Source organism: Sorex araneus, chromosome 2 (assembly GCF_027595985.1).
Source record: "Sorex araneus isolate mSorAra2 chromosome 2, mSorAra2.pri, whole genome shotgun sequence".
NCBI classification, from domain to species: Eukaryota; Metazoa; Chordata; class Mammalia; order Eulipotyphla; family Soricidae; genus Sorex; species Sorex araneus.
In genome coordinates this window covers 234,047,014-234,068,675 of record NC_073303.1, presented here as the reverse complement: position 1 = coordinate 234,068,675, position 21,662 = coordinate 234,047,014, and the positions used below count along the sequence as shown (strand labels likewise).

General features: G+C 55.5%; 2 protein-coding genes and 1 long non-coding RNA gene across 3 annotated transcripts in view; 1 reads left to right on the top strand and 2 right to left on the bottom strand.

Annotated features, from left to right (window-relative positions):
* The window catches only part of LDLR (low density lipoprotein receptor), a 28,159-nt gene extending 26,049 nt beyond the window's left edge, over positions 1-2,110 (top strand). Inside the window, exon 18 of the mRNA XM_055126871.1 lies at positions 889-2,110. Within this exon, the coding sequence (XP_054982846.1) occupies positions 889-924 (36 nt within the window). The 3' untranslated portion in view covers positions 925-2,110. The remainder of the gene's footprint in view (positions 1-888) is intronic.
* A 1,016-nt stretch (positions 2,111-3,126) lies between these two features.
* LOC129402082 (uncharacterized) lies at positions 3,127-17,010 on the bottom strand. The gene is made up of 4 exons (XR_008628538.1): positions 16,814-17,010; positions 9,100-9,175; positions 8,343-8,500; positions 3,127-6,947 (listed from the first exon to the last, which is right to left on the bottom strand). It is a non-coding gene; the product is annotated as an uncharacterized LOC129402082 (long non-coding RNA).
* A 1,740-nt stretch (positions 17,011-18,750) lies between these two features.
* SPC24 (SPC24 component of NDC80 kinetochore complex) lies at positions 18,751-21,177 on the bottom strand. The gene is made up of 5 exons (XM_055128528.1): positions 21,003-21,177; positions 20,253-20,395; positions 19,739-19,845; positions 19,533-19,609; positions 18,751-19,062 (listed from the first exon to the last, which is right to left on the bottom strand). Exons 1-5 carry the CDS (start codon positions 21,160-21,162, stop codon positions 18,956-18,958), a joined length of 594 nt encoding a protein of 197 aa, XP_054984503.1. The 5' UTR covers positions 21,163-21,177; the 3' UTR covers positions 18,751-18,955.
* Between the last annotated feature and the right edge of the window lie 485 nt (positions 21,178-21,662).

Sequence of the window (21,662 nt, the reverse complement as noted above, 5' to 3'; positions counted from 1 at the left end):
TCCATAAAAGAAACTTAATGACTCTTTTAACAATACATATAGAGCCTGGCAAGCTCCCCGTGGCATCTTCGATATGCCAAAAACAGTAACAACAAGTCTCACAATGGAGACATTACTGGTGCCTGTCGAGCAAATCGATGGGCATCGGGGTGACAGTGACAGTGACGGTGACAATTTTATGTCATGGAGTCATTTGTGGCGCTGCTTGGGGTCCCTCGGGAGCTGGGAATCGACCCCCAGGCCTTCCATCCAAGGCAGTCACACTACCTCCGGAACCGCCTTCCCCATCCCATTTTCTGGGGCTTGGGGTGGGTTGGTTGTTTCTGGGGTGTGCAGGGTCACACCTCCGGAGGCAAGCCACGTCCTGTATTCCTGAGGCTAGTCATGGTCCCCAGAACATGGGGAACAGCCACCAAGCACTGCACAGTGAGTACCCCTCCAGCACCGTCAGGGGTGACCCAAAATGTGAGGACTACAATCAGTGAAGCTAGCTAGCAGGACCCAGGCTCGTTCTGCATGACAGACTGGACAGTGACCACTTATGCAAAGGCCCTGGGGCCAGCACACACTCAGCCTGAGCAGCTCAGAGCAGCTGGTGCTGTCATACCGGCGCCCAGGTGGGGCCCAGGGGGCGCCAGGGACAGGACCAGGGCTCTGGACATGGCAGGCCGGAGAAGAGCTTTAGGATTTGCTCTGGGGAAAGGCAGGAGCCAGGGATGGTTCTAGTCCTGCCTTGGGACTCTGACTCCCCTGGTGGGGCAGAGGGACAGAGGTCAGGAGCCTGGAGCCCGGTGGGCGGCTTGGAGGAGGTGAGGTGCGCTGGCCCAGCCCTCCATGTTTCCCCAGCATCAGTCTGATTGTTTCCTCTGCTTGTGCCTTTGTGGACAGAGACAGATGGTTAGCCTGGAAGAGGACACGCCCTGAGCCACTGTGTCCAGCCTCCTGGGAGAGGAAGAGGAAGAGGAAGATTTCCCCAGTGACCCCTGGACCCCCGCCCCTCGCTTCCTAAGACGCCCCCCTCCGCGGTTCCCACCCAGAGCCCGCCCGCTGGGCTCCATCTGCTTTATTTATTCACCTGCGGCAGAGCGAGAGGCCCCTGTGGACCTGGGGCACAGGTGGGATGGGGCAGGTTCAGCTTCTTCCTCTCCACGTGGCGGGGAGGCGGGTGTAGAAGCTGGGGTGTCTTTGCGGCCGTGGGCTTGGCACTGCCACCCTGGGCCCCCCGCTCTGGCGAACCCCCACACTCAGGAGCCCCAGCCTTTACCTCAGCCTTTAGGCCTTGCCTTGGCGATTCCCCCTGACCCCGGGGGTGTCGCGCTGGGCCCCCCACACTCAGGCTGTATCAGGGGTGTCGGGATGAAGCGGAACTGAGATCCGGGAGCTTGGTTCACTCACCGAAACCTCCACTGACCCAGGGAAAGGGGGCCCGGCGCCCCATGTTGAAAGTGCCTGAGACGTGACACTGGCCTTGGCCTGCAGCCAGGGTGGCCCCGCACCCCTCCCCTGCCTTGGCCCCGTTCGGGATTACCCACATGCCAAGCTGGATTTGAGGGTGTCCGGGAGCACCTGGGGGCCGGGGAGCGGGGTTGGCGCCTGCACGGAGGGTTGGTCTGGTGCCACCACGGTTCAGACAAGCCGGTAGGCCCCCGTGTTTCCGAGGGAAGGAACCTTGGTGACAGCGTGGAGAGGGAGGGCTTGGTGTCGCCAGGACCCCCGCACCCTGTCCCCTCTCAGGGTCGGCTGAGGAAGCCGCGTTCCCCTGAAGCCTTGTACATACACCCTTGTCGTTTGCACTTTGTATATTTGCTGGAACGATTCTCACGTCTAAGAAAAGAAGATCTATTTATTTTTGCCAAACCTACTGACTGTGTGTGTCTGGGGGTGCCCCGGGCCGGCGGGGGGCTCTGCCGCAGGGGACCCTCGTTGCTCTGTGCTGCCCGAGGGCTCTGACCTCAGTCGCCAGCTGCACAGCGCAGCCGTGGCTCTGGGAAACCTGTTTCCAGTGTGCCCGTCTGGGAAACTCGGGACCGGGCACTCTGCTGAGCTCCTGAGAGTTTTGTCACCCGAGCTTGCACGGTGCTTCCGAAATGAACCATTTACCCAAGTCTGACGCGCTTTTCTTCTCCACTGTTCACTTCCTCCAGGGTATGGGGTGGGGACCCCTCTGGGCCTGGGCAGGAGGGTGTGTCAGGGGCGGTGTCTGGGGCACCCTGGACTGGGGGGTTGCTAAGTCTCCCTGCATCATTCACTGCTTTCTGGGCACTCTCCTCCTATATGCCGGGCACCCCGCAGGCTGTGAACTGTCATTTCAGAAGAGGAAATAGAGGCCATGTATGTGCAGGAACAGTCTAGAATATTCTGCCAAGGAATGACTAGAAAGGCAGCTGCGGGAGAAGGTTCCTTTATTTGGGAGAGGTTTTCCGAGGCACTTGAGCTGAGTCTCCGAGGGGGGAGGGGAGGGGGCGACAGGCACAGCTCTGTGATAGAGCAGCCACCTTGCAAGCATGAGGTCCAGAGTTCGGTCCCCAGAATCACCATCCATGACAAGTGACATCCTGATGTTGCTGCCAAGTGGGACCCCAACACAATGGTCAAGTGTCATTTCAGGTGCACAGAAAAATGCATAATTCCCAGGCGGCTGGACCACAGGAGGAAAGGGAAGGGGAATTCATAGAAAGTTTGTTTCTATTTAAAGTTGGGGGTGTTGGGGCTGGAGCGATAGCACAGCGGGTAGGGCGTTTGTTCTCACTTCTGCTTTTTGTTCAGGGATCATTCCCAGCAGTTTCAGGTGGATGCTATGGAGTGCAGGGGATAGAGCCTGAGTCAGGTGCCTGCCTGCAAGCGCCTTCCCTGCTGTACTATAGCTCTGGCCCCTCACTCCCAACTATAATTATTATTTTTTGCTTTTCGGGTCACACTCAGCGATGCTCAGGGGCTACTTCGGGCTCTGCACTCAGGAATTACCCCTCGCAGTGCTCAGGGGACAATATGGGATGTCGGGGATTGAACCCAGGTCGGCTGCATGCAAGGCAAACGCCCTCCCCACTGTACTACAGCTCTGGCCCCTCACCCCCAACTTTATTATTATTGTTATTTTATTTATTTATTTATTTATTTTTGCTTTTTGGGTCACACCCGGCAATGTACAGGGCTTACTCCTGGCCTGGCTCTGCACTCAGGAATTACTCCTGGTGGTGCTCAGGGGACCATATGGGATGCTGGGAATCGAACCCGGGTCGGCCCCCAAAACCACAATACTGATAAAAGACTAAGTGAAGGGGGACAGAGAGTATAGCAAGTAGGGTGCTTGCCTTTGTGCAATACTCGGTTTGTGGCACCCCACATAGTTCCCATAAGCACCAAGGATGGTTCCCTGAGCCAGAAGTCAGCCAGGAGTCTCGACGAGTGTGGATGTAAAACAAAAGTTGAAAAAAATACAGGGGCTGGAGCGATAGCACAGCGAGTAGGGCGTTTGTCTTGCATACGGCTGAGCCAGGTTCGATTCCCAGCATCCCATATGGTCCCCTGAGCACCACCAGGAGTAATTCCTGAGTGCAGAGCCAGGAGGAACCCCTGAGCATTGCTGGGTGTGACCAAAAAGGAAAAAATAAAATAAAATACAGTTTCAGGTTCAAGACAGTACAAAGATGATGCTCTTTTCCTACAAGAGACCAAGCCGGATTCCGGCCCTCCAGGACCCCAGGTCTCTGTGCAGAGAAGGCTATGACCCACCCTGAGCTCCACGTGGTTCTGGCTTCAGTATCTTGGGGATTGGTGTCAATGGCCACAGCAGAACATCAGGGGCGCTCGGGGGACACTAGGTGGTCTGGGGGACTGGTCCATGTTGGCAAGAAACAAGAAAGTTCCTTGCCCGCAATCACTAATTCTCACTATGGAGGACTCGGCGGTGGGTGAGGATGGGGTTCCCCACTGCAGAAATTCTGAGGGTCCTGGGGAGCTGTAGCAGTTTCTGGAGGGACGTCAGGACCAGGGGTGGACATTTCTTAGAGAACCTTCCCTGGGAGGAATGGAAAAGCCCCACAGCGCCCTCTCGTGGTACATCATGGGAAGAGCCATGGTCCGACTTGCCTGCGCCTTGGGTTTAAGCTTCCACGTTAACCTGCGGGTCACTAGGATCAAGCAGGCCGCCTCAGGGGCGTCCTTGCCTCGCATGGGGTGACCCGGTGCCAGGGATTGAACCCAGCAGCGTATCGAGCGCTTTGCCCGCAGTAGAATCTCTCCCTCTAAGCCCCTGTTCGCAAATGGTTCCTGTCCTGGTCACCCCCCACATTCCATCATCCCACATTTCTGGGGGTGCAGCCTTCACAGTTTTACATGGAGGAAGATGGTGGAAGCAAGATTCAGCTCAGTAGCCCCCAAACTTGGCGTGAAGAAATCCGCCATGACAGGCTTCTGTTTGTTTTTGCTTTGGGACCATACCCAGCGATATTCCGGGGTTACTCCTGACTCTGCACTCAGGAATCATTCCTGACCAGGCGCAGGGGAACGTATGGGTGCAGGGATAGAACCCGGGCCGCCCCATACCAGGCAAGCTCCCTCCTGGCTCAGTTTTCGATCCAGGAACCTAGGTTGCGTGCTTGATCCTTAATTAATGTTAAGCCCATACTTAACATTGAAGCAAAGAAAAGGGCTGGAAATCTTAAGCGTGGGAAAGTTGGGCCACGCAGTTCCTCCGAAACGCCACGTGATGGCGCTGTGGGCATTTCCTACCCTCCCCAGGCCCGTTTCTCTAAGAAATTTCCACCCTTGGGTTTGCTTCATTGTTAAGTAAGAGGTAAATACGGGTTAAGCACGCAGCCTAGGGTCATGTGACAACAGTAGAGCGGTTAAGGCTCTTGTCTTGAATTTGGGGGACTCGGGTAAATTCACCGGTACCCCATACTAAAGAATCATCTATGTACTCCCCTAAAAGTCTGGATGGCAGGAATCGAATCCAAGTCACCCGTGTGAAAGACAAGCACCCACACAACTCTCCTATCACTGCAACTGTCAAAGCTGCGTGCTTGATCCTTAATTACCCCATACCTAACACTGAAGCAAACCCGAGGGTGGAAATTTCTTAGAGAAATGGGCCTGGGGAGGATGGAAACTCCCCACAGTGCCATCTCGTGGCATCCCGGTGGAACTGCCGTGGCCCGACTTGCCCACACTTAAGAGTTCCAGCCCTTTTCTTTGCTTCAACGTTAAGTATGGGGTAATTAAGGATCAAGCACGCAGCATCGCCTGCTGCAGCCGGAGCAGAGCGGTTAGGGCTCTTGCCCTGCATTCACAGAACCCTGGTTCATTTGTAGGCTCCCCATACGGTCCCCCAGTAGGACCAGGAGTGATTTCAGAAAACAAAGCCAGGAGTACCCATGAGCATCTCTGGGTGTGGCCCCAAGCCATAAACAAAAAAAAAAAACAAACAAGAGAGAGGAAAAAAGCAGCCTCAGTTCCTTGATGAAGGATTCCCTCACCCCGACTTGGAGAGGGGGTCTGAGTTTTATCTTGCTTTCATGGCCCCTCCTCCTTGTAGAAGAGGGCTGAGGCACCCTTAGAATGTGGTGTGATGGGGTACAGGGTTCACCATAACAGGAAATATTCCCAAAGGGCTCCATCACAGACACAGCAATGCGGGTTCAGATGTTTTCTTGTTCAAAGCGAAGAGAACAAAAAAATAAAAGAAAATAACCTTGCCTTGCTTGTGGGAGACCAGGCTGTTCAATCCTCTGCACCCCTTATGGTCCCTAGAAAAAAGCTGGGGTTACCCCCTGAGCCCCCAGAGAGGATTCAGCTATGTACTCCCCTAAAAGTCTGGATGTCGGGAATCAAACCCTGGTGACCCACGTGAAAGACAAGCACCCACATAGTTCTCCTACTGCACCAGTCCAAGATGCGTGCTTGATCCTTAATTACCCCATACTTAACGTTGAAGCAAACCTAGAGTGGAAGTTTCTTAGAGAAATGGGCCTGGGGAGGGACGGAAACACTCACAGCGCCATCTCGTGGATTTTCGGCAGAACTACCGCGGCCCGACTTTCCCACGTTTAAGAGTTCCAGCCCTTTTCTTTGCTTCAATGTTAAGTATGGGCTCATTAAGGATCAAGCACGCAGCTTTGGCCGCTGCAGCTGGAGCAGAGCTATTAGGGCTCTTGCCTTGCATTCATAGGACCCAGTTCGTTTGAACCCCCATACAGTCCCCCAGAAGAACCAGGAGTGATTTCAGAGTACAGAACCAGGAGTACCCCCTGAGCATCGCTGGGTGTGGCCCCCAAACCATAAACAAACAAACAAACAAAAAGAAGAGAGAGAGAGAGAGAGAGAGAGAGAGGAAAAAAGGACCCTCAGTCCCTTGATGGAGGATTCCCTCACCCCAGCTTGGGGGGGGTCCTGAATTTTTTCTTGCTTTCATGCCCTTCTCCTTGTAGAAGAGTGTTGGGGCACCCTCAGAAATGTGGGGTGCAGAAGTAGAGAGGGAGAGTATGGGGGAAATTGACATAGAGGCAGGGTGAGAACTGCGACAGGGAGAAATACTGGGACATTGGTGGTGAAAAATGTGCACTGGTAGAGGGATGGGTGTTTGATCATCATATGGCTGAAGCTCAAACAGGAAAGCTTTGTAACTATCTCACGGTGATTCACTAGGAAAAAAAAGACAGAAATGTGGGGTGATGGTGCGTGGGGGTGGACCATAAGACCTTTCCCGAGGGCTTTGTCAGAGAGACAGCAAAGTAGGCTCAGAACTTTTCTGGCTCAAAGGGAAGAGCCTAGTCTTGCTCATGGCCGACTAGGTTCAATCCCAGGCACTCCTGGGGTGTGTAACAGGAAACAGGGAGTGATCTTCCAGGGATCACTGGGGAATCTTCTTCTTCCTCTTCCTCTTCCTCACCCAGGAGGCTGGACACAGTGGCTCAGGGCGTGTCCTCTTCCAGGCTGACCATCTGTCTCTGTCCCCAAAGGCACAAGCAGAGGAAACAATGAGACTGATCCTGGGGGGTGGGGCAACGCACCTTACCTCCTCCGGGCCGCCCACCGGCTCCAGGCTCCTGACCTTTGCCCCTCCACCCCACCAGGGAAGCCAGAGTCCTAAGGTAGGTCTAGAACCATCCCTGGCTCCTGCCACTCCCCAAAGTAAATCCTAAAGCCCTTCTCCAGCCTGCTATGTCCAGAGCCCTGGACCTGTCTCCAGCTTCCCTGGGCCCCACCTGGGCGCCGGTATGACAGCACCAGCTGCTCTGAGCTGCTCAGGCTGAGCATGTGCTGGCCCCAGGGCCTTTGCATGAGTGGTCACTGTCCAGTCTGTCATACAGAACCAGCCTGGGTCCTGCTAGCTAGCTTCACTGATTGTAATTTCCACAATTTGGGGGTTACTCCTGACGGTGCTGGAAGTTTACTCGCACTGTACAGTGCTTGGTGGCTGTTCCCCATGCTCTGAGGACCATGACTGGCCTCAGGAATACAGGACGTGGCTCGCCTCCGGAGGTGTGACCCCGCACACCCCAGAAACAGCTCACCCACCCCAAGCCCCAGAAAATGGGATGGAGAATGCAGTTCCGGAGGTAGTGTGACTGCCTTGGATGGAAAGCCTGGGGGTCGATTCCCAGCTCCTGAGGGATCCCAAGCAGCGCCACAAATGACTCCATGACTGTATTACTGTATCACTGTCATCCAGTTGCTCTAGCAGGCACCAGTAACATCTCCTTTGTGAGACTTGTTACTGTTTTTGGCATATTGACGCCAAGGGTAGCTTGCCAGGCTCTGCCATGCAGGCAAGATACTCTCAGTAGCTTTCCAGGCTCTCCTAGAGGGACGAAGGAATCGAACCTGGGTGGCTGTGTGCAAGGCTAATGCCTTACCCGCTGTGCTATTGCTCCAGCCCCTCCATGACATAAAATTAAAATAATTGGGGCTGGAGCGATAGTCAGGCAAGGAGGGCATTTGCCTTGCATGCGGCCGACCCTTGGCATCCCATATGGTTCCCCAAGCACTGCCAGAGTGATTCCTGAGTGCAGAGCCAGGAGTAACCACTGAGCATCGCTGGGTGTGACCCAAAAAGAAAAAAATAATTAAAATAATTAAAACGTCATCCTTTCCTTCCCAGGCCACAAACCCCTGGGGTCTTTCTGGCCTCTGGTCTCCAGGTGGCTGGAAGCCCCATTCCTTCCCTGAAGCTCCTCTCCTGGAGCGCGAGGCCCCGCCCCCGGAGGATGAAGCCCTGCCCATATGCCTGAAGCCCCGCCCCTGAATGATGAGGCCCCGCCCTTGAATGATAAAGCCCCGCCCATACGACCGAAGCCCCGCCCCAGCAGGTCCTGGGCGGCCCAGGGTGGGGCTGCGCTCACCGAGGGGTAGCTGTAGCCTTCCTGGGCGCTGCAGATGCAAACCTCGTCCTCCGTGGTCTTCTGGTACACCGGGTTGTCGAAGTTGATGCTGTTGACGCTCTTCAGCCGCCAGTTCCTCCAGATGAGGAAAGTGCCGAGGGCCAGCAGGAGGAGCAGCGCTGGGGGACAGGCGCCGTCACCCCAGAGCCCGGTCGCCGCCCCGCCTTCCCGCCCGCCGCGCCCCGGGGTTCATTTCCGTTCCACTGCGTTGGGGGGGAGGCAGACCCAGTGGTGCTGGGGGATGCTCAGGGACTCCCGCAAACCAGTGCTCCCCCCCCACACTACCGCGTAGTCCCGGGTCCCGAACCTAAAGCGATTCTCGCCGGGAAACTAGAGGTGGCAGTTCGGGAATGCAGATGGGGGTCCCAGGCCAGGGAGGTCTCTGCCCAGAGGGGAGACATGGGCAGGGGCTGGATCGGGCTCAGCTCCACTGAAGGGGGCCGGTGCAGGCGGCAGGCAAGGGAGGTGGGGCGGAACGATGTAGTGGGCCCGCGGGCTGTCTGTCTGCTCCTACAGGCTGGGCCCTGTAGTGCATAAGCACTTACGCTCCTTGACAGCCTTCAGTTGTCTTTTTTTGGTGGGGGGAGGTCACACCCAGCGATGCTCAGGGGTTACTCCTGGATCTGCACACAGGAATTACTCCTGGCGGTGCTTGGGGGACCATCTGGGATGCTGGGGTCTGAACCCAGGTAGGCCACGTGCAAGAGAATTGCCTTACCCACCGTGCTATCGCTCCCGCCCCTCACGTGTCATTTCTGAAGGCGAAATGGATGCCACGACTATGCAAGAATGTTCTGGAAAAAAACAAACAAACAGGAAAAAGGGGGCTAGAGCGATAGCACAGCAGGAAGGGTGTTTGCCTTGCACATGGCCGACCCAGGTTCAATCCCTAGCATCCCATAGGGTCCCCCGAGCACTGCCAGGAGTAATTCCTGAGTGCAGAGCCAGGAGTAACCACTGAGCAACGCCACGTGTGACCCAAAAAGAAAAAAAAAAAGGAATGTTCTGGAATATTCGGCACGGGAATGAGCTAGAAATTTGGCTGGCAGGGGGAACCTCCTTTATTTTGAGGTTTTCTTTCTTTCTTTTGAGGGGTCATTTCCAGGCCTGCTCAGAGATTACTCCTGCTCAGTGCTCAGGGATTACTCCTGTCAAATTCGGGGGACTTAATGGGGTGTCAAGGATGGAAACAGAGTCATCGCATGCAAACCAAATGCTTTCCCCATTAGACTGTCACTGCAGCCCTCGGAGAGTCTTTCTGAGATGCCTGAGCTCGGTCTCCGACGGGGAGCAGAGAGGAGTTGGGACCCAGACGCAGCTCTGTGACAGAGCACCCGCCTTGTAAGACTGAGGCACAGAGTTTGCTCCCTGGTCCCCCTTCCATGCCAAGTGACATCCTAGTGGAGCTTCCAAGTGGGACCCCAACACGATCAAGTGTCATCTCAGGAGTACAGAAAAAAGCACAACTCCCAGGTGGCTGGACTGCAACAGGAGGGAAGAGAAGGGGAATTTTTTAAAAAATTATTGTTGCGGGGGGCCACACGCAACGCAACGATACTGAGGGCTTACTCCTGACTCTGTGCTCAGGGATCACTCCTGGCATGGTCTGGGGACCAGATGGGATACTGGGGGTAAAACCCAGGTTGGGGAGCCAGAGTGATAGCACAGCGAGTAGGGCGTTTGCCTGGCATGCGACTGACCTGGGTTCAATTCCCAGCATCCCATATGGTCCCCTGAGAACCGCCAGGAGTAATTCCTGAGTGCAGAGCCAGGAGTAACCCCTGTGCATTGCTGGGTGTGACCCAAAAAGAAAAAAACATTGTCACTGTATTACTGTCATCCCGTTGTTCATCGATTTGCTCAAGCAGGCACCAGTAATGTCTCCAGCCCTAAGATTTTAGCAGCCTCTCCTTACTCATCTTTCCCAACGATTGGAGGCTCTTTCAGGGTCAGGGGAATGAGACCTGTTATTGTTACTGTATTTGGCATATCGAATATGCCACGGGGAGCCTGCCAGGCTCTTCTGTGTGGGCAGGATACTCTCGGCAGCTTGCTGGGCTCTCCGAGAGGGATGGAGAATGTATATCAGAGAATACAAGCAAGTATGTTAAAGCCAAACACATGTGTGCTGTGTTTAGGCACATCAGCGGGCTAGACTATAAGAGGTCTGGGGGCTTTGTTTTACAGTCTTTGGAACTTGGCCATTGATGGGATTACATGGCTGAGGGCAGTTTGTGGGTGTAACTACCAAGATACTGGAAAATGGGAGGTCTGGGTGGAGGAGGCCCAGTCCCGATCCGAGCAGGCTTGGAGATCTCAGCCTCGGTCCCACATTCCTGGGTTCCTCTGCTTCATGCCAGAACCTCACACATGAAGGAACCGGCAGAGGAACAAGCAACACAAAGTAAATTATTCTGGGCCTACTACAGGGACAGGCTTGAGAGGTGGTTGGGAAACAGACAATGGTGAAGGGAAGTGAGAGTGGTGGTGGAAAACTGAATTCCCATAACAAACCATCATGAACAACTTTGTAAACCAGGGTATTTAAAAGAAGTTTGTAGGGGCTGGAGCAATAGCACAGCGGGTAGGGCATTTGCCTTGCAGGCATCCGACCCGGGTTTGATTCCCAGCATCCTATATGGTTCCCCAAGCACCGCCAGGAGTAATTCCTGAGTGCAGAGCCAGGAGTAACCCCTGTGCATCACTGGGTATATCAAAAAAAAAAAAAAAGCAATAAATAAATAAAGGAAAAAAAGCAAAGGAAGGAAGGAAGGAAGGAAGGAAGGAAGGAAGGAAGGAAGGAAGGAAGGAAGGAAGGAAGGAAGGAAGGAAGGAAGTTTGTCTTTGGGAGGAGAAGTGAACCCTGAGCACTGGTGTGTGTCACTTAAAAACAGGAAGGAGCGGGGCCCCGCTGGAGTGATAGCATAGCGGGTAGGGCGTTTGCCTTGCACGCAGCCAACCCAGGTTCAAATCCCAGCATCCCATATAGTCCCCTGAGCACCGCCAGGAGTAATTCCTGAGTGCAGAGCCAGGAGTAACCCCTGTGCATTGCCAGGTGTGACCCAAAAACCAAAAAAAAAAAAAACAGGAAGGGAGGGAGGGAGGGAGGGAGGAAGAAAGGGAGGAAGGGAGGGAGGGAGGAAGGAAGGAAGGAAGGAAGGAAGGAAGGAAGGAAGGAAGGAAGGAAGGAAGGAGGAAGGAAGGAAGGGAGGGAGGAAGGAAGGAAGGAAGGAAAGGGTGTTGGTCCTCTAAGTGATAATTAAGTCTTCCACAAAGATGCAGTTTCCTACCTAGCCTTCTATACTGGAAATTTCAACATCTCCCGCCCCCAAACTCCAAGAGAGGGTAGAGACCACCGCTCTCTTCTAGCACATTTTGTTTATTTGTTTTGGGTTGCACCTGACAGTGCTCAGAAATGACTTCTGGCAGGCTGGGGGGGGGCAAGGGATGGTATAAGTGGTGCCAAGGCTCAAACCCAGATCCACTTTATGCAAGGCAAATGGCAGACTCACTGTCTTGTCTCTCTGGCCCCCGCTAGCTCATGATTCCCAGCTTTTCTCTAATCTCACCTATCTACCGCCCACAAAACCCCCAACGAACCTAGCTTGCTCCTCCTCCTCCTTACTATTTATCTTTTACTTTTCAGAGCAGCAGTTCTATTCTTTTTCTTCAAAACTTTTTCTTTGTTGGGGATCCTGGACTGTGGGTCAGGATCCCCTTATCACAAGCAAAACACCAGGAGATTGGGGCCGGAGCAATAGCACAATGGGTAGGGCGTTTGCCTTGCATGGGGCCGACCCGGGTTGATCCCCGGCATCCCATATGGTCCCCCAAGCACTGCCAGGAGCAATTCCTGAGTGCAAAGCCAGGAGTAACCCCTGAGCATCGCTGGGTGTGACCCAAAAAGCAAAAAAAAAAAAAAAAAAACCACCAGGAGATTAAGTTTACAGCCTCACACCTGCCCTGGGATCTGGATTTTCTTTTTTTTTTTAAATGTCATTTATTGGGGGGGGGGAGGGATAGTACACTTGCCTTCTATTCAGTCAATCTAGTTTGATCCCCTGCACTGTAACGAGTACCTGAAAACCACCAACAGTGACACCTCAGCACAGAGCTAGGAGGAAGCCCTGAGTACAGTTGGGTGTGGCCTCCAAACCAAAAAAAAATTTTTTTCTAATTATTTTTTAAAAGTGGGACTGAAGAGATGGTATAGGGGTTAAGGTGCTGCCTTCAGGATACTGATCCTGGTTCAATCCCAAGCACCACAAGAGACTAAAAATGGAAAAGTGGTGCTGAGAGATAGCACCAGCGTAAGGCACTAGCTACGTCTGCAAGCACCAGTGTTATTCAGGAGATACTCACAGTTCTGTGCTCAGGACAGAATCCCAGCAGTGCTTTAGAGTATTTGTGGTACTGGAAATTGAACCAGGGTCAGACACAGGCAAAGAAAGTGCCTTTACCTCATTCCTATCTCTTGGCCCCTACAGTAATTGTAGTAGTAATAGTTATTTCATTATCAATAGAAATCATCGGGGCTGGAGCGATAGCACAGCGGGTAGAGTGTTTGCCTTGCATGTGGCTGACCTGGGTTCGATTCTCAGCATCCCACATGGTCCCCTGAGCACCGCTAGGAGTTATTCCTGAGTGCAGAGCCAGGAGTTAACCCCTGTACATTGCCCGGTGTGACCCAAAAAGCAAAAACAAAAACCAATAGAAATTATCAATATATTTTTGGGCTTCTGAGACAATACAGTGGGTAGGGAGTGTACCTTGCATGCAGCCAACCTAATTTGATCCCTGGCACCCCGAGCCTGGCCATGAGTGATACCTGAGCTCAGAGCCAGGAACAAGCCCTGAGTAACACTGGGTGAGTTCCCAAACCCCAGGAAAACATTTATTTGGGGCCAAAGAGAGGACGATACAGGACTTAAGGACTCTTGTACACAGGTAACACCTGTTCAGTCCCCAGCGCCAAGTATGGGTGCCCAAGCATGGTCAAGAGAGACCCCTGAACACGGAGTCGGGAGTATAGCCCCTGAGAACCATCAGCTGTGCCCTCTGAGCACAGAGCCAGGAGTAAGTCGCAAGCAGACAAATGTGGCCACAAAAACCAATTAATTCATTGAAAATTGAAAAGCACACGGCCAACATTTAAGCACAGAGCCATGTGGGAACGCTCCTTTCCGGCCCCACGCGAGATCGACCCCGGAGGCAACTGAACCACTTTGGACACGAGCGGCGCCCCCAAAATGCCTCCAAGCTGTGTGCTGGGAGCTTCTGGCGCAGGCGCTGCCGGCAGGGTATGGTCTTTTCTCTCTCAACTCTTTCTTTTTGAACGCAGCGAGGCAATAGCCGGTTTTTAGACTATACAGGAAGCCCGGGAAAGCCGATAGGCGGGACTTCCGGATCCGCCCTGTGCCGGCCGACATTTAAGCACAGAGCCATGTGGGGACGCTCCTTTCCGGCCCCGCGAGAGATCGACCCCGGAGGCAACTGAACCACTTTGGACGCGAGCGGCGCCCCCAAAATGCCTCCAAACTGTGTGCTCGGAGCTTCTGGCCCAGGCGCTGCCAGCGAGTGATGCAATTACCAAAAGAATTTTCCCTGGACTTCATATAGAAATCCAAAACCGCGCGGCTGCGATAGACCTAATATCTCTTGATTGTCAGCAACTTGTAAATGTTCCTTTTTGGCAGGGCTTAACGTGGGGGGAAACTCCAAACAATAGTACTAAGTTTTTTTGTTGAAGGGTAAAAGATTGTAGCAATAGAATTTTAGGCAGAATTTTCCCTGGACTTTATATAGAAACCCAAAACCGCGCGGCCACGGCAGCCTAATGTCATCTAATCATCAGCAATATGAAATGGTTCCTTTGTAATGGGTTGGACTTTGGGGGGACCATAATAGGGTTAAAGTTTGTAGCGACGTATAATTTCTGGCTGTACTTTCCCTGGACTTTATACAGAAATTCAAAGCCGCGAGGCCACTGCCATGGCCGCGCAACCTATTGTCATTTAATCATCACCAATATGAAATGGTTCCCTTTTAATGGGTCGGACTTTGGTGGGAAATCCTAACAAGTATAGTAAGTCTTCTGCTGAAATATTGAAGGCTACCAAAGTGGTAGCCATCTCTACAGACTGAACTAAGCCATATCCCCACGCCGGCTGAGAAGAAATATCCTTCTTTCTCGGGAAGAAACGCGGCGTGGTGTTAACCATAGTATGATGTCCATTAAGCTGACACGGACCTGGTGGCGTGGGAATGGAATACAAGGGAATAAATTATTATGTACTTGGAACAGCGGGACGCTGGTGGAATCTCGAGCCGGGGCCGATACCAGCGTATTACTTTTGGTTCCAGAAACTGCTTGCAGACATTCTACCAGACTATCAACTAAGCCAGAGCCCCACGCCGGCTGATGACGAGAAATAACCATCTTTTTTGGTTTGTTTTCCCTTTGTCAGGCAGTGTGGTGATTACTAAACAGGCGTGATCTCGGTGGCGTGGGATGAGGGGGGAAAAAAAATAGAAAAGTTATGTAACAAACAGCGGGACTTAATATCTCTACATTTTCAGCAATGGAGAGCCATCAAATGCTTCCTTGACAGTGGGACTGTCTTTTCTTTTTTGGGCGGAAACCCTAGCAACAATAGTGAGTTATGTGTTGAAACATGGACTGTAACCAAGATAAAGCGTAAACGAAGTGAAACTTATCACTTACAAGGGCGGGGACTGGGGGGGCGAGAGGGGGCGGGAGGTATAATGGGGTGGTTGGTGATGGAATATGGGCACGGGTGAAGGGAAGGGTGTTTGAGTACTGTATAACTGACATAATCCTGAGAACTATGTAACCCTCCACATGGTGATTCAATAAAATTTAAATTAAAAAAAAAATTGAAAAGCACAGCCAAGAAATAGTACAGGGATTAAAAGCATCTATCTGCCTTGCATCTCACTCACCCGGGTTCAAATCTCCAGCACCACATACGGTCCCCCAGGCACGGCCATGGCCACTCCTGAGCACAGAGCCTGGAATAGCCACTGAGCACTCCTGGATCTGGCCCCCAAATCCACTGAGCCATCATCTGAAAGTTCAAGGCATTGGAGCTGGAGCGATAGCACAGCAGGTAGGGCGTTTGCCTTACACGCGGCCGACCCTGGTTCAATTCCCAGCATCCCATATGGTCTCCTGAGCACAGCCAGGACTGATTCCTGAGTGCAGAGCCAGGAGTAACCCCTGTGCATTGCCGGGTGTGACGCAAAAAGAAAAAAAAATAGTGCACTGGTCTGGCACTCGCCTGCCCATGGCCCACCTGGGTTCGACCCCTGGTACTCCATGAACCTTACCAGGAATGTATAACTGAGTGCAGAGCCAGGAGTTACCTCTGGGCATCTCCAGGTGTGGCCCCAAATCCAAAGCCAACCGATCAACAAACAAAAAAAACAACAGGTCTGAAAGGCACTTCAGTTACTATTTTATTTTGTTTTGGGGACCCATGCAGCAGTGCTCAGGTCTTGCTCCTAGCTCTGGACTTGGGGAATCACTCCTGGCGGGGACCCTATGGGATGCTGGGGATCAAACCTCTGTTGGCTAAGTGCAAGGCAAATGCCCTCCCCACCGTACTATCATCACTTAGGTCCCAAGAGGCTTAATTTAGGGTTGGAGCAATAGCACAGCGGGTCGGATGTTTGCCTGGCACACAGACGGGTACCCGGTATGGTGCCCCAGCACCTGCAGGAGTAATTCCTGGGTGCAGATTCAGCAGTGATCCCTGAACATCATTGGGTGTGGCCCAAAATGCAAAAAAGAAAAAGAGATCAAATTAAGGGAATCTGAGCAACAGTACAACGGGTAGGCGTTTGTCTCCCACCGGGGTGACCTGGGTTTGATCCTGGGCACCCCATCAAGTTCCTCAACACCTGGGCGCGGAGCCATCGCTGGACATGGTCCCCAAACAAAAACAAAAGGATCCAATGAAGATGCCATGAATCTTCCCAGGCCTGCTAAGTGTCCGTTCATCCCGCAAACCCCGAATTCCCGAGTCCGCTGGAATGGGGCGCCCCCTCACTCTTTAAGAGACTCCTCTTTTGGGGCTGGAGTGATAGCACAGCAGGTAGGGCGTTTGCCTTGCACGCGGCCGCCCCGGGCTCGATTCCCAGCATCCCATATGGTCCCCTGAGCACCGCCAGGAGTAATTCCTGAGTACAGAGCCAGGAGTAACACCTGTGCATCGCCAGGTGTAGCCCCCCAAAAAAAGAAAGAAAAAAGACACTCCTCTGCATCTCTCTTCTCTCTCCCAGTGCCCTTCGACCTGGGCAGCGGGGTTCCCCGATATACAGAGCCAGGAAGGGCAGGGGTGTGCGGGGCGGGGGGCAAGAGCATGGACGCGGCGGTGTGGGGCGGCCCCGCCCAGCCTCAGTTTCCCTACCTGAGCCCTCACGCCTCGCGCGCCGATCCCGCCGGCGTCCGCTGGGGGGCGCGCGCGTCCCGCGGTGCGGACGATGCCTTGGGAAGGTTCCAGATGGCCTTAGGAGGAGCAGCCTGCCGCGCCTCGCCGGAAGCCACGGGCCTGGGTCGATAATTGGTTGATTGACCGGTTCCGTGCAGTCCCGGGGGCGCAGAGAACCGTGGGCCGGAAAGGGGTACCCGAGGGGCGCGCGGAAGGGGCGGGGCGCTCGCCCAGCCCCCGGGAATGGGGGCCACCGGGCTCTTAAAGGGAAAACACTGATTTGCGCTTGTGTCTGTGTCGGGGGCGTGTGGGGGTCCTGGGCGCGCGGGGCTCGGCTCCCCACCTGCTGGGGGGTACTCATGCGTCCCTCCAGCGCCCTCCGCTAGTCCGCTAGTCCAAGCGTGGATGTCACCCTGGCCCAGAGGGGTGGGGCGCTACAGGCTCTGCCTTCCCAGGGCTGTGGGCTGTGGTCAGGTCAGGCGGTGGGGAGGACGCTGCTCCCCCAGACTCTGTCCTGGGCGCCTCCACCGCCCCCCTCCCCTCAAACCACAGCTGCTGCGTTGAGTCAGGCTGGAGCCCGGGACCGAGCCCAGATGTGGCCAAGAGAGGCGGGCGCGGGCCCAGCCCAGCCAGGCTCAGGGTGCTGGAATGCCACAGGCGGAAGGGCTGAGTGAGCCCTGCTGTGCTCGGAGCTCCAAGTCCTGCCCAGCCGCTGCCCTGGGCAGCTCCGATTTCAGTATGTTCTTCCGGCCCTTCCAGGCGGGCTATGGGGGCTCCCCCACCCCAAAGCCCCACCCTCGCTGGCCCAGCTGCCAGGGCTTGGCACAGGGAGCCTGGGGCTTCCCAGGGAGGCTGACCCTGCTTGCGGGCCGGAATGTAGCCAGTGCTGGAGGCGCCGGAGGGCAGGTCCCTCGTGATCGTGATCCGGCTCCCCCAGCCCCCAGCAGCTTTCCTCACTGCTGGGGGCCGGCTGACCCCTGAGAACTGGGAGGCCCCTGCTGGTGGGTGAGTTTCTTCTGCCTTTCTCAGGCTGCTCAGAGCCAGGCCCTCTGAACCCTGCTTCCTGGCACCCTTTTTCTGTGAGGAGGGCTGAATTCAGCGTCAGACACTCTGGGCCCCCCGCCACCCCATCACAGAGGCGGTAATTTTTTGGCCATACCTGGCAGTGCTCAGGGCTTCCTCCTGGCTCTGCACTCAGGAATCATTCCTGGTGGGCTCGGGGAACATGGGGTGCTGGGGATCGAACCTGGGTCAGCTACATGCAGCGCAAGTGTCTTCCCTGCTGTGCTATTGCTCCTGAGGTTCTGTTGGCTACCAATCTGGTTTTGTTTGGGGACAGGGAGAGGAAGGCCAAGGGAGTGTCTCAGGGGGTCCCCAGCACCTCACCATCCCCACAGCTGGTGGGAGAGTCAAGTAAGGGGGTGGCCGATGTGGTGCCCCCAGAGCAAGCAAGGCCCGTGCGGCTGCAGGTGTGGCCTCACTGCGCCCCCTTCCTGGTTTCTACCCGGGCAACCTCAAGTAACCCGCACATGCTCTGTTGCAGGGGCTCCCAGACATGCCGCCTCTGCTGGCCGAGAGGCCCGTGCCCACAGCTGCTCCGCAGGGTGGGGGCCAAGCAGGAACATGGTGAGGTGCAGGGGGGACCCCAGTGCACAGCCAGCCTCAAATACAGGCTGATTCTCACAAGGAGCAAGTGGGGGCCAGAGGCTTCGGGCCCAGTCCACAGGCCAGCCTGGGCGTCTGGCCAGCACCAGTCAGGGGACAGGCATGCAGGGGGCCGGGGCCTCCCTGCATCCTCCCACCCCACCACCTTCTGAACAGCCATGCAGAATCAAGAACTCTTGACATCTTTATTTCAAACCTAAGTAAACATAAGTGAACAGGGAAGGCCTAGAAAAAGTGCTTTCACTGGGGCACTAAGTGGTGGTGGGGGGATTGCACACGAAGAGGCAGGGGTGGCCCCTTATGTCCACAGGGATGAGGGGGCTGTGGGTCCCCCGGAACAGCAGCAACGAAGCCAGCTCTGCAACTGGCCTACTCCTGGGCACTGAGCTTAGAGCAGATGCCAGAATACGGCCGGGCGGGGATGGGTCACACGGGGCTGGGCCTGGCCACGGCAGGTCACCACTGGGTATCAAGCAGGCTCCAGAGAAAGTCGCTGACGAACTTCTTGGAGTGCTGAGAGGCATCCAGGTTGATGGGCTGGGCCACGCTGGGGCCGTGGTGAACTGGCGGCTGCTAAGGAAACCACACACAGGGAGACGCTTCCACCCCGAATTCCTCCTACGTTTCCACAGCTCGGGGCAATGCTGAGGCTGAAAGGGGCTGAAACCAGGGGGCATCTTGTGAGCCTCACCCTTGGCAGCGCTTAGGGGAGCATTTCGGGTGCTGGGGTTCCAATGGGAGGCTGCATCAGGCAAGGCAAAGCTCCCACGGCAGCCAGATGTCCTGAGGGGAACCACGGAGTATGTTCTTAATTAGTAATTTCTTTGGGGGGGGGGTTCACAACCTGCGATGCACAGGGGTTACTGCTGGGAATCGAACCTCGGTTGGCTGTGTGCAAGGCAAACGCCCTACCCTCTGTGCTATTGCTCCAGCCCCCAGAGCATGTTCTTGAGATGGTGGTGGGCACAGAACCCCGAACATGTGCTCACCAGCCCCCCTGCCCATTCTGACACCAGGGTCTTCAAAAGGATACTGCCTCTGATCACTTCCTTCTCGGTCTCATAATCCCACTCGATTTTACTGATGCGATTGTAGAGTTGGGCCACATATCTGCAAGGGAGAAAAGTGGGATAAAGATTGGGTCTCCGTGTGGTCACGTGCACAAGGAGAGCGCACGTGCGCACAAGGCCCTTCACGTACACAAGGAGAGCGCACGTGCGCACAAGGCCCTTCACGTACACAGCGCTCGGGATGGTCACGGTGCTGTCTTCGTCCACTTTCTTCTCGCTTTTGTCCAGATCAGCTTCTTCATCCTTGATTTCATTGAGATCATGCAGCATCTGAGTGCGGGAAGTTAAGGAGCCTGGCTGGTCCGTGGGCGCCCCCCCCACGCCCCCTACCCCTGCCCACTAGCGCAGGGACGGTGTAGGGAGCCATCTTACAGAGTCTGGCTCTTATCGTCTAGTCAACCGGAGGCTGCTTGGGATTCCTGTGATCTTATCATTTCACCATTTGTCTCACTAGCCAAAGGCCATGCCTGATCAACATTCTACTACTGTTCCTATGGGGGTCCAAGCATGCATACCACCCCCCTCCCACCAAGAGGTATAAGTATTGTAACTGCTGTGAATAAACTCTCTCTCTCTCCTCCTCCTTCTGACTCTGCGTCTGTTCATTCGGTTACGTCCCCTCCTTAACCCCACGAAGGGTCCTCCCTGCAGGACAGGACGGGACCCCACAGGACGGGATATGTCAGAAGGGCCTGGACGCTCGTGTCCTCCTCCTCGACCTTCTGTATCTCTTCCTGCAGCCGCTGGAGCTCCTCGCGGCCGGCCTGCACCTGCGCCTGCGCCTGCAGCAGCTTCTTGGCCACCTCCTCCTCTGCTGCCGTGATTTCTGCGGGGTGGGAGACGACGGGGGCGGGGGGGGGGGTCTCGTATCTAGGCCCCGCAAAGCTCACTTTCCCTGCCCAGACGGGCCCAGTCCCCAGTACCGCGCTGAGGGCGCTTGGTCGGCACTGGGCCGACCAGGGTTCGATCCCCGGCACCCGACACGGTGCCCTGTGCTCCGCCAGGGGTGATCCCGAGCATCGCCAGCTGTGCCCCAAACTAAGTGTACTAATTTCATCTTGTAAGGTAAATTTCAGGGTCCGCGCAAGAAAAATCCGGTTCGGAGAGCGGACAGGTAGAACGGCTGTGCAGCGGGCCGGGCGTGTCGCTTGCACTCAGCCGAGCCAGGTTCGAGCCCTGAGACCGCATAGGGGCTTCCCGGGACTCTCGAGTGACGCTGAGCGCAGAGCCAAGCCCCGGCCTGGAAGCGCCGGCTGCGCCGTAGAACGAAGAGACTGAACCTAAGAAAATCGCCGGGAAGTCAACTGCAGCGGCCGGCGCTGCCCGCGGGGGCCGGGGTGCGTCTCCCGGGCTGCAGAGACCAGGCGCCCCAAGCCCAGGACCGGCGTCGCCGCCGCCGCAGGCTCGATCCCGGGCGCCGCGGGCGCGCTCACCCTGCAGGCGCCGCTCCGCCTTGTCCTGGGCCCGCATCAGCCGCTCCACCACCTTCTCCTGGCGCTCGAGCAGCTGTCGCTGCTGCGCCTCGGCGCGGTTGGCGGCCAGGAGGCTCATCAGCCCCTGGCTCACATCCTCCATGTCCCGAAACGCCGCCATCGCCGCCGCGTCCCGCTCAAATCTAACCGCCGCCCGCGACGCGCTGATTGGCTGGGGCACCCGAAGAGGCCCACTTCTTATTGGCTCAGTGCGCAGAGGGGAGGGCGGGGATCCGACGAGGGCCTCCAGCCATTGCGCACATTGTCCGTCACGCAGCTGCGAGAACCAATTGACGCTTGGAGAGGGCGTGCTGGGATGCGCCTGCGCGGACTGGAACGCACCGTTTGCCCCTGGCGGTTTGGCGGGTTTTCTCAGCAGGGTGTGTGTGGGGGGTGTTCAAAGTACATCTTTTTTTCTTAGGGGGTTGGTGCTCACAATAAACGACCAAAAAGTACCTAGAGACAGCAAGCATAGAGTCGGGGTACGGGGGGGCCTGGGGCAGTTGCCATGCACACGGCGGACCCAGGTTAGATCTCCTGCATCCCGTAGGGCCCTGGAGCACCACCAGAAGTGAGTGATCCCGGAGTGCAGAGGCAGGAATAAAACCTTAGCGTCTCCGG

Excerpts from the sequence above, each read along its gene's own strand:
- SPC24 (XM_055128528.1), bottom strand. The coding sequence starts at position 21,162 with ATGGCGGCGTTTCGGGACATGGAGGATGTGAGCCAGGGGCTGATGAGC. Across the intron at positions 19,846-20,252 it reads CGAGCGTCCAGGCCCTTCTG|ACTCAGATGCTGCATGATCT; the intron begins ACATATCCCGTC and ends TTAACTTCCCGC. Across the intron at positions 19,063-19,532 it reads GAAGGAAGTGATCAGAGGCA|TTCACCACGGCCCCAGCGTG; the intron begins GTATCCTTTTGA and ends AGCAGCCGCCAG.